At 45.0% G+C, this 14211-nt stretch overlaps 1 protein-coding gene across 8 annotated transcripts in view; it reads right to left on the reverse strand.

Moving 5' to 3' along the window:
* MYLK (myosin light chain kinase) overlaps positions 1 to 14211 on the reverse strand; it is a 190938-nt gene that overhangs the window by 140095 nt on the left and 36632 nt on the right. For all 8 annotated transcript variants that reach the window (XM_068970458.1, XM_068970449.1, XM_068970504.1 and 5 more), the window contains exon 2: positions 5994 to 6201. In XM_068970458.1, the coding sequence (XP_068826559.1) occupies positions 5994 to 6201 (208 nt within the window). The remainder of the gene's footprint in view (positions 1 to 5993; positions 6202 to 14211) is intronic.

Here is a 14211-nt window from a genome sequence, read left to right on the forward strand (position 1 = left end):
TTAGTCGGCAAAGTAATGTCTCTGCTTTTGAATATGCTATCTATGTTGGTCATAACTTTTCTTCCAAGGAGTAAGCGTCTTTTAATTTCATGGCTGCAATCACCATCTGCAGTGATTTTGGAGCCCAAAAAAATTAAGTCTGACACTGTTTCTATTGTTTCCCCATCTATTTGCCATGAAGTGATGGGACCGGATGCCATGATCTTCGTTTTCTGAATGTTGAGCTGTAAGCCAACTTTTTCACTCTCCTCTTTCACTTTCATCAAGAGGCTTTTTAGTTCCTCTTCACTTTCTGCCATAAGGATGGTGTCATCTGCATATCTGAGGTTATTGATATTTCTCCCGGCAATCTTGATTCCAGCTTGTGTTTCTTCCAGTCCAGCGTTTCTCATGATGTGCTCTGCATATAAGTTAAATAAGCAGGGTGACAATATACAGCCTTGACGTACTCCTTTTCCTATTTGGAACCAGTCTGTTGTTCCATGTCCGGTTCTAACTGTTGCTTCCTGACCTGCATACAGATTTCTCAAGAGGCCGGTCAGGTGGTCTGGTATTCCCATCTCTTTCAGGACTTTCCACAGTTTATTGTGATCCACAAGGCATAGTCAATAAAGCAGAAATAGATGTTTTTCTGGAACTCTCTTGCTTTTTCCATGATCCAGCGAATGTTGGCAATTTGATCTCTGGTTCCTCTGCCTTTTCTAAAACCAGTTTGAACATCAGGAAGTTCACGGTTCACGTATTGCTGAAGACTGGCTTGGAGAATTTTGAGCATTACTTTACTAGTGTGTGAGATGAGTGCAACTGTGGGGTAGTTTGAGCATTCTTTGGCATTGCCTGTCTTTGGGATTGGAATGAAAACTGACCTTTTCCAGTCCTGTGGCCACTGCTGAGTTTTCCAAATTTGCTGGCTTATTGAGTGTAGCACTTTCACAGCATCATCTTTCAGGATTTGAAACAGCTCAACTGGAATTCCATCACCTCCACTAGCTTTGTTCGTAGTGATGATTTCTAAGGCCCACTTGACTTCACATTCCAGGATGTCTGACTCTAGATTAGTGATCACACCATCATGATTATCCGGGTCGTGAAGATCTTTTTTGTACAGTTCTTCTGTGTATTCTTGCCACCTCTTCTTAATATCTTCTGCTTCTGTTAGGTCCATACCATTTCTGTCCTTTATCGAGCCCATCTTTGCATGAAATGTTCCCTTGGTATCTCTAATTTTCTTGAAGAGATCTCTAGTCTTTCCCATTCTGTTGTTTTCCTCTATTTCTTTGTATTGATCACTGAAGAAGACTTTCTTGTCTCTTCTTGCTATTCTTTGGAACTCTGCATTCAGATGCTTAGATCTTTCCTTTTCTCCTTTGCTTTTCGCTTCTCTTCTTTTCACAGCTATTTGTAAGGCCTCCCCAGACAGCCATTCTGCTTTTTTGCATTTCTTTTCCATGGAGATGGTCTTGATCCCTGTCTCCTGTACAATGTCATGAACCTCTGTCCATAGTTCATCAGGCACTCTATCTATCAGATCTAGGCCCTTAAATCTATTTCTCACTTCCACTGTATAATCATAAGGGATTTGATTTAGGTCATACCTCAATGGTCTAGCGGTTTTCCCTACTTTCTTCAATTTAAGTCTGAATTTGGCAATAAGGAGTTCATGATCTGAGCCACAGTCAGCTCCTAGTCTTGTTTTTGTTAACTGTATAGAGCTTCTCCATCTTTGGCTGCAAAGAATATAATCAATCTGATTTCGGTGTTGACCATCTGGTGATGTCCATGTGTAGAGTCTTCTCTTGTGTTGTTGGAAGAGGGTGTTTGCTATGACAAGTGCATTTTCTTGGCAAAACTCTATTAGTCTTTGCCCTGCTTCATTCCGCATTCCAAGGCCAAATTTACCTGTTACTCCAGGTGTTTCTTGACTTCCTACTTTTGCATTCCAGTCCCCTATAATGAAAAGGATATCTTTTTTGGGTGTTAGTTCTAAAAGGTCTTGTTAAAATTAAATTAAAAAAAATTATAAAAAATAAAAAAATAAAAATAAAAATTAAAAAAAAAAATAAAAGGTCTTGTAGGTCTTCATAGAATCGTTCAACTTCAGCTTCTTCAGCATTACTGGTTGGGGCATAGACTTGGATTACTGTGATATTGAATGGTTTGCCTTGGAAATGAACAGAGATCATTCTGTCTTTTTTGAGATTGCATCCAAGTACTGCATTTTGGACTCTTTTGTTGACCATGATGGGTACTCCATTTCTTCTGAGGGATTCCTGCCCGCAGTAGTAGATATAATGGTCATCTGAGTTAAATTCACCCATTCAAGTCCATTTTAGTTCACTGATTCCTAGAATGTCGATGTTCACTCTTGCCATCTCTTGTTTGACCACTTCCAATTTGCCTTGATTCATGAACCTGACGTTCCAGGTTCCTATGCAATATTGCTCTTTACAGCATCGGACCTTGCTTCTACCACCAGTCACATCCACAGCTGGGTATTGTTTTTGCTTTGGCTCCATCCCTTCATTCTTTCTGGAGTTATTTCTCCACTGATCTTCAGTAGCATATTGGGCACCCACTGACCTGGGGAGTTCCTCTTTCAGTATCCTATCATTTTGCCTTTTCATACTGTTCATGGGGTTCTCAAGGCAAGAATACTGAAGCGGTTTGCCATTCCCTTCTCCAGTGGACCACATTCAGTCAGACCTCTCCACCATGACCCGCCCATCTTGGGTTACCCCATGGGCATGGCTTAGTTTCATTGAGTTAGACAAGGCTGTGGTCCTAGTGTGATTAGATTGACTAGTTTTCTGTGAGTATGGTTTCAGTGTGTCTGCCCTCTAGTGGAGCTAAAATCCAAGACCATAGGATAACACTGCCAACTAAATTCACCATTAGGGGGTTTAAAAAGCTCCACATATGAATCATACTCTTAATTCCAGAAGCTCTGCTCTTTCTAAATATGAAGCATAAGTAAAAAGCATAGTATATAAAGCTGGTGAGAAGCAGGGGGCGCTGCTGGATTCCCTTTGGGCTAGCATAGCACCATTGACAATTTATCCATGGCATAAGGGAGCAGAGTGGATTCTTTCAGGCCTGTGGTCAACGGGGTGGTCCCAAACTACACATGAGCCGAAACTGGCCTTTGACGTAGAAGCAAAAAGGAATACAGGGCCATTCACATTTACAGGGGCTGTGGCCTTTAGGTTTTTCTCTATCTCCTAGTGTTAGAAAGAATAAAACATCTTCAGTGGTCTCCCCAAATTAAAGCCAAAGGGGAGGGGACAGGGTTGAGAGCTTTAGCGGTTTCCCATTCTGTTAACAGCTCTCCTGCTTTCCTTTCCCCTCCCCAAGTACCATAACCTAATAAAACTTTTCCTGCTTAGTTGAGACATCAGGTCTAATGTTCTCACTGATGGGAATCAAAAAAAAAAAAAAGATTTCATGTGACCTGGGTTGTATATAGCTCCCCAGGTGGCGCTAGTGGTACAGAATCCACCTGCCAGTGCAGGAGACTCAAGAGACATGGGTTTGATCCCTGAGTCAGGAAGATTCCCCTGGAGAAGGAAATGGCAACACACTCCAGTTTTCTTGCCTGTAAAATCCCATGGACAGAGGAGCCTGGTGGTCTACAGTCCATGGGGTTGCAAAAGAGTCAGATATGACTGAGCACAGATTACACTCCTACCAACTCCATTCCTTTAAAATGGATCATAGAAAACAAGGACTAGCCCAGGCTGCAGAGACCAGAGAATTCAAACCCTTTATTCTGCAGAAACAGAGATACGGGATTTAAAGTCACATGTTTATTGGCAAAGGTTGGGACCAGAACCTCGGACCTCTGATTTCTCATTTCCCCAGTTCCAAATAGAAAATCAGAAAAGGGATGTTTTAAACATTGCTGTGTCCCCAACCAAATTCATATTGAAACCCTAATCTCCCCCACTCTCACCCCATGTGGCTCTATTGGGAGTCAGGGCCTTTGAAGACGTGACAAAGTTCAATGAGGTCATAAGGGAGCAGCCCTAATCCAAGAGGGCTTCCCAGGCGGCGCGGTGGTGAGCAACCCACCTGCCAGTGCAGGAGACGCAAGAGCTGAGGGTTCTATCCCTGGGTCAGGAAGATCCCCTGGAGTAGGAAATGGCAACCCACTCCAGCAAATTCCATGGGCAGAGGAGCCTGGAGGGCTGCAGTCCGTGGGGCTGCAAACAATTGGACAGGACTGAGTGACTAACACATACACACACCTAATCCAATAAGGCTGGTGCCCTTAAAGGAAGTTCAAGAGACACCAGAGTTATCTCCACCATGAGAGGACACAGCAGAAAGGTGGCTAGTCAGAAACAGAGCCTTCACCAGAAACCAAATCCTGCTGGACCCTGAGCTTGAACTTCCAGCTGCCAAAACTGTGAGAAAATTAATTTCTGTTATTTAAGGCATGCAGTCTGTGGTATTCTGTTATGGCAGCCTGGGGTGAGTAACACATGAGGATAAAGTAATTTTTATCTGTGGGCCTTAACTCAAGTTTGGGCATGAAAGGTGCGTAATGTAGGGGAAATCGCAGGACCAGAACTGGCCAAGATAGGGGCCATTCAGAGACTGACTAGGGACCACTTGCCACAAGGAATACCCCAGCCCACGGGTACTGGAAGGCCATTAAAAAGAATGAGTCAATTAGTTGAAGAATTTGGGGAAAGCATCCAAACTATGCATATCCTGTTCTGTGAAACAGCCTGTCTGTCCTTTCATGATGCAAGCAAACAGGAAAAACATTGGCCTGGGTACACCTCACCCCCTTCTGAAACCTTCTCTGGCACATAGTGTCCCTTGAAATCAAGGTTGGGAGGGCTGTTTCCTGAGAGAGGAGAAAATGAGTCTGACCCTCTGGTTTATAACCCCTTAGGAAGGGTAGAGGGACTCTTGTTATACTTCTGAGGGTCTGATGAATGCCCACATCCTTTAAGAGGTCAGGCCATTAAGTAGCAGCCTGTGGCCTGAACTGGAAATGTTCTCACTGGTGGAGTGTCTTTAGAATGTCGGAGATATACCAGCCACAAAGGAATAGTTTTACTTACAGCCAAATGTTTTCCTAGAACTTTTGAAGTTAATAAAAATTTTTTTAAGTACAAAGGAAAAAGAACGACCACAAAATAATCAGTGTTAACAAGCTGGTATGTTTACTTCCTATCTGTTTTTTTGAGTTTTACAAAGCTTTTTATGACAGGCCTGTATTACTTTATAATGATGATAATACACATTGTTCCTTCTCTAAATAGTTCAGTATCACATGCCAGGAAGTTTTCTAGATGCTGGAGATACAGCAGTAAACAGATAAAAACCCCTCTTCCTCTAGAGCTTCCAGTCGGGGGGTATTTGGAGGAGGTAGTAAAATAGGAGACAGTGATAGCCCTGGAAGGAAAAGTTGGGGTGGAGTGAGAGGACGGAGAGCCCTGGGGATGAAATATCAGAGAGGGTTCTCCAAGGAGGGGATGTCTGAGCAGAGATCTGAGGTAAGTGAGGGGCCAAGTCAGGGGCAGGGCTGCGGAAAGAGCTCTTCTTTACACAGAGAACAGCAGGCGAAGGCCCTGAGGTTTTGCTCACGGAAAAGCAGAAGGCCAGTGAGACCACAGCGAAGCAAGCAGTGGCCACAGTGGAGGAGCGGAAGGAAAGGGGTCTCGAGAGCCAGGCCAGGAGCACACTGGGCCTTGTGAGGCCATGATGAGGAGTCCACCCAGGCTCAGTCTCAGCGTGAGGGGAGCAAAGGGAAGGCTGAAGCCGGGGAGGGAGGTGACGTGCAGTCTGACATTGTCTCCTGGATGCCTCCCGTGTTCCAGGGACCACATTTCCCCCATCAGACGACAAGGCCTTGAGTTCAGGGATATGGCGATGTTGTCTCTCGTGGGTTCCTCTCCCAAGAGAGGGCTGAAGCAGGAGCTGTGGGCCATAGGAAAGTGACGGCTCATCTCTCCCCAGGGTTTTCACCTCCTGGGACTCACCTTCGACTGTCAACTCCACTGTCACCTGGCGGGCACCACTACCATTAGTGGCTTCACAGGTATACCTTCCCTTGTCCTCTTCACACACAGCATGAATCGAAAGGCTGAAAGTCCCCCGGGTACCACAGTCCAGCAGGAAGCGGCCCCCACTGGTGATGGGTTGTCCGTTTCTGTGCCATGTCACTTGGGGCTCTGGGTAGCCCCGAACCTTCAAGGAAAAGAAGAAAGGGTGAGAGCTTGTATATAAGGAGCACTTCTTATGCATCAAGTATTGTTCTGGGTACTTTACATGTATTAACTGATATAATCCTCATAAGCAGCCCGTGAAACAAATATTACTTTCATCTCCATTTTAGAGATGAGGAAATTGAGATGAAGAGTTTTGCTAGATTTCTTGAGGCCTTGAAGATAGTAAGTGGCCAAGTCAGGCATCCTGGCTTCAGAGCCCACCACACTGATGTCTCTCAAGCCTGGTTGCATGATTAGAATCACTGCAGGAGATTCAAAGCAAATACTAGTGCCCAGGTCCAACCCTAGACCAATTAAATCAGAACCCCAGGGGTGGGTACTGAACATGGGGATTCTAGACCAATGCTTCCCACTCTAACAAGCAACAGATACTTCTTAAAAATGCAGATTCTACTTCTATAGGTCTGGGGTGGGCCTGAGATTCTGCCATTCAGATAAGCTCTCAGATGCTGCTGAGGCTGCTGGTCCCTAGAACTTACCTTGGGTAGCAAGGTTCTAGATCTAAGCTGCCCAGTTCGGCGGCCACTAGCCACACACGGTGACCAGGTGCTTGAAACGTGGCTGATCCTGAGTCACACCGTAAGTTTAAGTGTAAATTACACAAGCGGAAGAGTTAGTAAGAAAAAAAGAATGTAAAATGCCTCCATAATTTAGAAATACTGATTACATATTGAAAAGTTAGTAACTTTGACATATTGGGTTAAATAAAATATATCGTTAGAAGTAATTTCACTTGTTTCTTTTTAGTGTTTTAATGTAGCTACTAGGAAAGGTACACCTACATATGTGCCTTGCTTGATGTGTCTATCAGGCAGTGCTACCCGAGACCACTCTCTCTACGAATTGTTAGCAGCTAACATCTTCTGAGGGCTAAGTGTTAAGCACTTTTCTAAATACTTAACATATCTGAGCCTCACAGCAACTTGTTCAGAGAGAAGATGTTTCCCCAATGAGGAGGAAATGCGGGGAGAGATAAGTTCCAAGAAAAGAAATCACTTTGAGTTTCAGAGAAAGTTCCCCAAGGACCCTGAAACCCAAGAAATTCAATCAGCCCTTCGGAATGGATTTCTCTTCAGAGGAGCAGGGCTCAGACTGGCCCATCAGTGCAAGCCCTGGGACCCTGAATTGGGGGATTTTAGCATTGGAAATGCACAGAAGACATCATAGAACGCTCCTGAGAAAGAAACTGTTGGTGTTGCAAATAGGTGGCAGCAGTAGCTTTTACACACGTATCCACTTCCAAGACAAGAGAGAATGGGTACAGATGCAACAAAACCCAGATTCACTGGATAACCCCAAATTGCATTTACAAAGAAAGCCTTCAGTGACTGGCAACTATAATCCTGATCACATGCCTCAGCGAGGTCAGAGAGGATGATTTATCAGCACATGGGAGCAAGGGGAGGGTAGGTGGCTGCGCACTCACACCTGGACCACTGCAGCCTTGCCAAGCACACATATCCTATCTCAGGGTGATGGGGCTGAAGGGGAACACATGCATATTATAACGTCTATTGTGATATGAAACAAAAAGAGATCACCTCTGGGTTGCTCCTTTTCCTTTTACTTAGCTATCATTTTCTAATATTTTTGCAAATAACACCCTTGATCTTTGTAAAACAGAAAAAATTTAAATGAAAACATGTGTTCCTTTCATATTAGTGTGTCTGTATAACGAATATATGACTTCCCCAGTGGCTCAGTGGTAAGGAAGCTGCCTGCATTGAGGAGTCACAGAAGATGCAGGTTTGATTCCTGGGTCAGGAAGATACCCTGGAGCAGGGCATGGCACTCACTCCAGTATTCTTGCCTGGGAAATCCCGTGGACAGATGAGCCTAGTGGGCTACAGCCCATGGGGTCACAAAGAGTCAGACACAACAGAAGTGACTTAACACACATGCACATAACAAATGTAGAGCACAACCATTTATTAATCTGTGGAACCTCTCAAGGTACCTAGAGCTAGAATTGAAGTTAAAAGTGGTACACAAATAAGCATTCTGCATGTCTGCAGGTGGCAGATGCCACATATCCATGTAAAAACCATATCATCTTGTGGTGCACTCTTGGCACAAAACTTCATGCCAAGGAATATCAGACAATCACTCTAGTAGCACATTCTTTTTCTTGTGAAGCTTGTCTTCAGGAAACAGCTAAGGAAAGAAACTTTCCTACAGAAGGAAGCGTCTTGGGAGTCTGGTCTTACAGTGAATTTGTGAGTCATCATCCTTTCCTCCACCCTGTTAGGCAGGGCCAGCCTCACCTCCAGAAAATGATCGGGTAACCTTCTGTCAGTGTCAGAGAAAGGGATGCAGGGCCCTGGGACTGGGGGGAGGTGGTGAATCATTAACTTCACCAAATGCATCCTTGGCATTCCATGAGCGAGTGCTCTGGCCCCCTGCAGTGGTGCCAGCTCTGAGGCCATCAGGGCCGGAGGCATCAATGATTAACCGGGGACACTGCAAGCGCTCCAGACCTTGAGGACACTGACCCCTATTTCCCCTTCTATTTTCCTCTCATTTTCTACACGCGTAGACATTCCCCTCCACCCCACACCACCAAATCCACCTCTGCAGTGCCTTTATATATTAAAGTAAGTATCCAAGGATTTTCTTTTTAAATGCTGAAACTAGTGCCACTTAGAAGTGGCATTGCAGTTAGCAATGGACTTTTGTACACCCTGCATCTGAAGCAAAAGCAGGAATTTCTATGACCTTTTTCTGTTCCAAGGTCTGAATGATCTGCAGCTCCAATTCTTATCCTTCCAATATGGAAAAACTTGTTCAGTCACTACCTAACCTTACCTAAAAATTACTCAGCTTCAAGTAAACTCATTTTTATTGTCTTCCCACTATCTTGGGCTCCTAGGTGGGGAAAGAAGAGAAACCCAGACTCACATTCTTGGGTGTGTGACAGCAGCCCTGCCCTCCCTGGATGTCTTATCTGCCTTCATCACGGGCCTTCTGCCAAGAAGCCACAGCTGGGACTTTTACAGCCCAGTCAAAACTGCAATAAAAGCCCAGTGATACTTCAGTTTTCAGTCTTCCACATAGAGAATCTTATTTGATTCTTGCAGTGCTGTAATGGCAGTGTCTTAGGAAGCAGAAGCAGAACCTGAGATAAGGATTCAGGAAGCCAAGCCCTTAACTGACACTCAGAGCAACTGGGAGCAGGTGTAGCAGCCTGGTGAAGGTGATTCGGGTGGGGTACCAAGAGTGTCTGTGACAGCACGCAAGGCCAGTCATATTATTAAGCCCTGAGAGCTAAGGAAAGAGGCCTGGAGAAGTGAATGATTTGCATTGTTAAGACCAAGTGGCAGACCTGGGGCCACAATTTTGCTCTACCAGTTGAGTAGCTGTCTCTCTGTGCCTCACTGTAAATTTATGTTTTTGGTAAGATAAATACTATAGAACCTAAAGCACTGATAAATGTCTCTCCCTTATAGACCCTAAACCTCCCCTATGTTAAAGCAATATCTGTTCCCCACTTGGGGAAAATGTCAGTGGTCATGGGCATGCTAAAAGCAAGTCTAGGGCTGCCTCCTTGGAGTAACAAAGGACAGTGCCAGAGGCTAAATGTGGCTCTCTGAAGTTCATGTTGAAATCCGAACCCTTAATGTGATTATATTGGGAGGCGGGCCCTTTGGAGTGATTAGGTCAGAAGGGTGGGACCCTCATGAATGGGATTAGTGCCCTTACAAAAGCTATTCCAGGGAGCTCTCTCACTCCTTTTTACCATGTGGGGACACAGCAAGAAGCTGGCCATCTATGAACCAAGAGCTGGATCTCCCCAGACACTGAATCTGCAGGGGCCTTGATTTTGGACTTTCCAGTCTCCAAAACTGTGAGAAATAAATTTCTGTTGTTTAAACCACCCCATCTATTGTATTTCCGATACCCTAACAGCCTAAGACAGATAGGATGGGTGCCAGGCATGTGCCCAAGACATCCCTAGGAGAGTCAGTGTGGGTCAGAGAAGACAGGTGACATAACAGCCAGGCCTGTGTCCTAGGTATGGCTTGGCTTCCTGACCTCTTCAGGTTGTAATTCCTTCCTTTCATTGATGATAAAACAGTTCTTGATGCCTCAGGTCCCTTCTATCCCTGAAGTAGTCTGGATTAAATAAATGATGACCCACTTAGCTTCTGGGGGAAGATTCTTTCTTCCCTTTCCAGTCTCCCCTGGGCCCAGCCCACAGCTTTAATACTCTCTAATCCTCCATAAGGGAAAACTGAGCTACCACAAGGAGAGATGCCTGTGAATATGAGTAGGCAGCTCTGACTTCTCACCATAATGAGTTTTTGGAAATGGCCCCAAAGAGGGTCATTCTAAGGAGAATCATATTTTTTGCCACAGTAACCACATTTAATTGGAGGCTGTATTCTTAAACAAAAGCTTGGGATCAAATAAATCAAGGGCATATCTGACAACTTGTCATAAAAATAAAGATAGAGTCACCATAACCCCTATAATAATTTAAACTAGTAAAACTGTGCTTCAGTTCCATAAAATGTCCCCAAGAGCCTTTATGGCCTCAAAAGACCTTTAAAAGGAGCGGGGGCTCATTCTGTGTGTGTTGGCTGGTGAGGAGAAAGCTGGGCTGCAGGCGGGCAGCTGCTTGCTCCATGTCATATCTGCCTGCCACGCTGGGAAGTTTTTCAGAACCTGGTGCCGTTTAGAGATCTGCTTAATGACTGAAAGTGAAACATTCTTAAGGGGGTGTGTGCTCAGTCACTTCAGTTGCGTCTGACTCTTTGTGACCCTATGGACTATAGCCCACCAGGCTCCTTTGTCCATGGGATTACCCAGGAAAGAACGCTGGAGTGGGTTGCCATGCCCTCCTCCAGGGGATCTTTCTGACCCGGGGATCAAACCTATCTTTTGATTTTTCTCTGATGTGTGTGAAGGGCTTGCAGTCAATTCCGGGTTGCCTGGAACAGGCTACCAGGGTATAAGCCCAGAGCAAAGTCAGCTTCTCTGGCCTCCATACCCCTACAAGACTCAGAGCAACACATCTGCCTTCTCAGCTTGGTAAGAGGTAGAAACGGGGTGATGTTCCTGTTTTTGATGATCTCCTGCATGTCTTTTGTACCTGGGTAGACCTTTCCGTGTTTGCACACTGCCAAGCCACACAGCTGCAGTGCCGAGCTGGGCAAGACATCAAGCCACACAGCTGCAGTGCTGAGCTGGGCAAGACGGGAAACTGAAGCTCTGCTCCTGATGAGAATGGAGGGAGACCAAAAAGAAAGAGAGAGAAACCAGGATTACACTAAAGCCCGGATGAAAGGGGACTGCTCAGCGGGACACTGGGGAGTTGGAAAGATACACAAAGATGTGAGCAGTGAGCTGAGAAATCCTTGGGGCTGGGAATAATAGATGAAGGGGCTGTCCATAAGTATTTCTTTGAATCCTACTGAGTAACCAAAATCAATGCCGGGAAAGGCTGAGCCTGAAGGATGGGAAATAAAGGAAACCTGCTGGACTGATGTCCCTCTCCTCAAGGCAGACGAAGTTGATTCGGCAACACAACTGTCTCCATGCTTCCTATGATTGCCAGCCTGCCTATAGCCCATCACTCGGAACTTCTTGCCCTATTTCAAGGCATCTTCTTCTACATAAATAAATTCTCCTAGGATAAATGACTAGGACAGAGCTGGTGATTTAAAAATGGAAAATAATAGCAAAGAAACCAATGATCCTGAGGAAATCACTGAAGATGAATCTTCTGTCCCATCTCCAAGTATAAGCTCATCCAGATAATAAATGGACATGGACGCACAGACAGAATTAAAATATTCACACCTCCAGCAAATTAGACCACAGAAAATGCCTATGAAACTTACATCATGGATGTATTATGAGAGTGAAGAGTGAAGGGTGAACCACAGGTATGACATGACAGTTTAGGGGCCTGGGTCTGTGTCAGCACCCAGCACCTGGCCCACTGAACAGGCAGGAACTTAATTAAGGCTTTGAATAATCCCATCACCAACAGTCAAAAGCCTTGACTGAACCCACAGAATTTTCAGGAAGAGATCATACCAGCTAAAAGCAGCAATTAGTGAGAGGCTTAAACTGCTGGACCCTCTCTGCCCTTAAGTCCAAAGTTGTGAAACAGCAGGGACTGAAGCAGTTTCATGGAAAACAAAAGCAAAATGCAGAGAAGCACTCTTCACACCGGCTCGGAGAAGGCCACCTAGGTCTTCAGGAAAGATGCTGGAAGTCTCTCTCTGTGATCAGCCACTCTCACTTCCTGTGGCAAGTTTTCTTTTCCTTTGGCCCAGGACACAGACACCCCCATACCCCCACATCTGCCAGACTGAGATCACACTGTTATTCCCACAGAAAGCGCGAGACAGCTTACAGCTCGGCAGCCTTGGGCTACAACTCAAGCCCTCTTGACTGTTTCAAACAAGAAGTCTGACTTCTTTTATCTAGCTCAAGCTTATCAATGTGTGCAACTTTTTGATTTCCTTTCAATGACACAAGCATTTAAAACTCTGGTGCAGTCTAACAAAGTAACAGAATTCTAAATATAATCAGGAACCTGTGACACTGATGTTTTCCTAGTACTTCCAAATTCAGGGTTTTCCTATGAAAACAAGTGTCCTTCCACTTGAGATCCCATCCCTGTGGGATGGCTGTGGGACTTCAGCCTTACTGGGAACCTCTCTGCACAAAGCCCTGAGTTCTGGCTTTACCTCCCCTAACAAAGGCTTCCACGGAACCAGCGTCTCCAGCTGGTGAGGCTGGCCCAGCAGCTAAGCTCACCCTCCAGTTTCTAATACTGAGCTGAGACATACTCTCAGATGTATTAAAATTTTAATAAGAGCTGCTTGGTATCACAGAAGTTTAACAAATTAGTGCTATGGCTTGGCTTTGTTTGATGTGCTCAGGATCTCCTGCCCACCTTTAGCAGGGCAAGCCCCTCCTTTGAAGATCTGCTCCCTTCCCTTCTGCCCACCTCAGGTGAGTTGGTGGAGAGGAATCAGCAGCTGCCTTCCGGCCAAAGCACTCAAGCTTCCACAATGAGCCCGATCCAAGTCAGCCAATCAGGACTCTTCCCTGCAATTTCAATTAGAATAAACTGTCTCTTCACAGGGATCCTAAGCTGGGAAGATGTAAGCCTGACGCTACCTGTGGGCAGCCATCCTTCCCCATTCCCACCTCTGTTTCCTTGCCTCCACCTAAGAGAAGCAAGCCATGTGCATGGTAAGACATCACATACACGGTGGAGAAGGAAGGAGTTGGACGCATGGCAGGCAGAGCTGCGGTGAACTTAGTGCGGTCATATGAGACAATACCTGTCTTTCATTTAACCCATGCACTTGGTTTCTGTCCCTTGCAAACAAGAGTCCTAATTCAGGAAGGTATATGGCATCTGGAATCAGAGCCATGCGTGGGTGCTGGCTGTAGCAACCACCAGTTGCCTGACCTTGGGCAAGTTACTTAACTTACTTGGCCCTCAGTTTATACAACTGTGAGATGGAGCTATCTCAGTATCTATTTCCATGAATAAGCTTATGATCAAATGAGAAAACACATGTACAATAGTACGTTAAGAAATTCAAAAGGTTAGGTCCTCTGTCTCTTCTCTCTGAGGTTAGTGATTCCTTGTAATAAGGTACCTTAGCATCCATTCAGCTCAAAGCTTTGACAGCTGAAACTGCTTTTGCCCTAAGAAATACCAGTACTTGGGAACTTCTGGGCTTGCTGAGCCTCCTCTTACACAACTCGAATTCTTACACACAACTTCAAGGTGTCACACCCTTAATTAGATAAAAACCTAACACTTTAACTGAGAACACCTTTTGCCTTAGTGGAACTGGCTTATTATTTTTATTTGAAGGGTAAACCCCTTTTGAAAAGTGATTGCTGATTTTATGTAATAGAAAAAAACACATTTTAAAACAAATATCCCGCCTGTAGTTTTGCCTGTACCATCATCTCACTCCCATAATATCATGTG

The sequence above is a fragment of the Capricornis sumatraensis genome, chromosome 1 (genome assembly GCF_032405125.1).
Source record: "Capricornis sumatraensis isolate serow.1 chromosome 1, serow.2, whole genome shotgun sequence".
Lineage (NCBI taxonomy): Eukaryota > Metazoa > Chordata > Mammalia > Artiodactyla > Bovidae > Capricornis > Capricornis sumatraensis.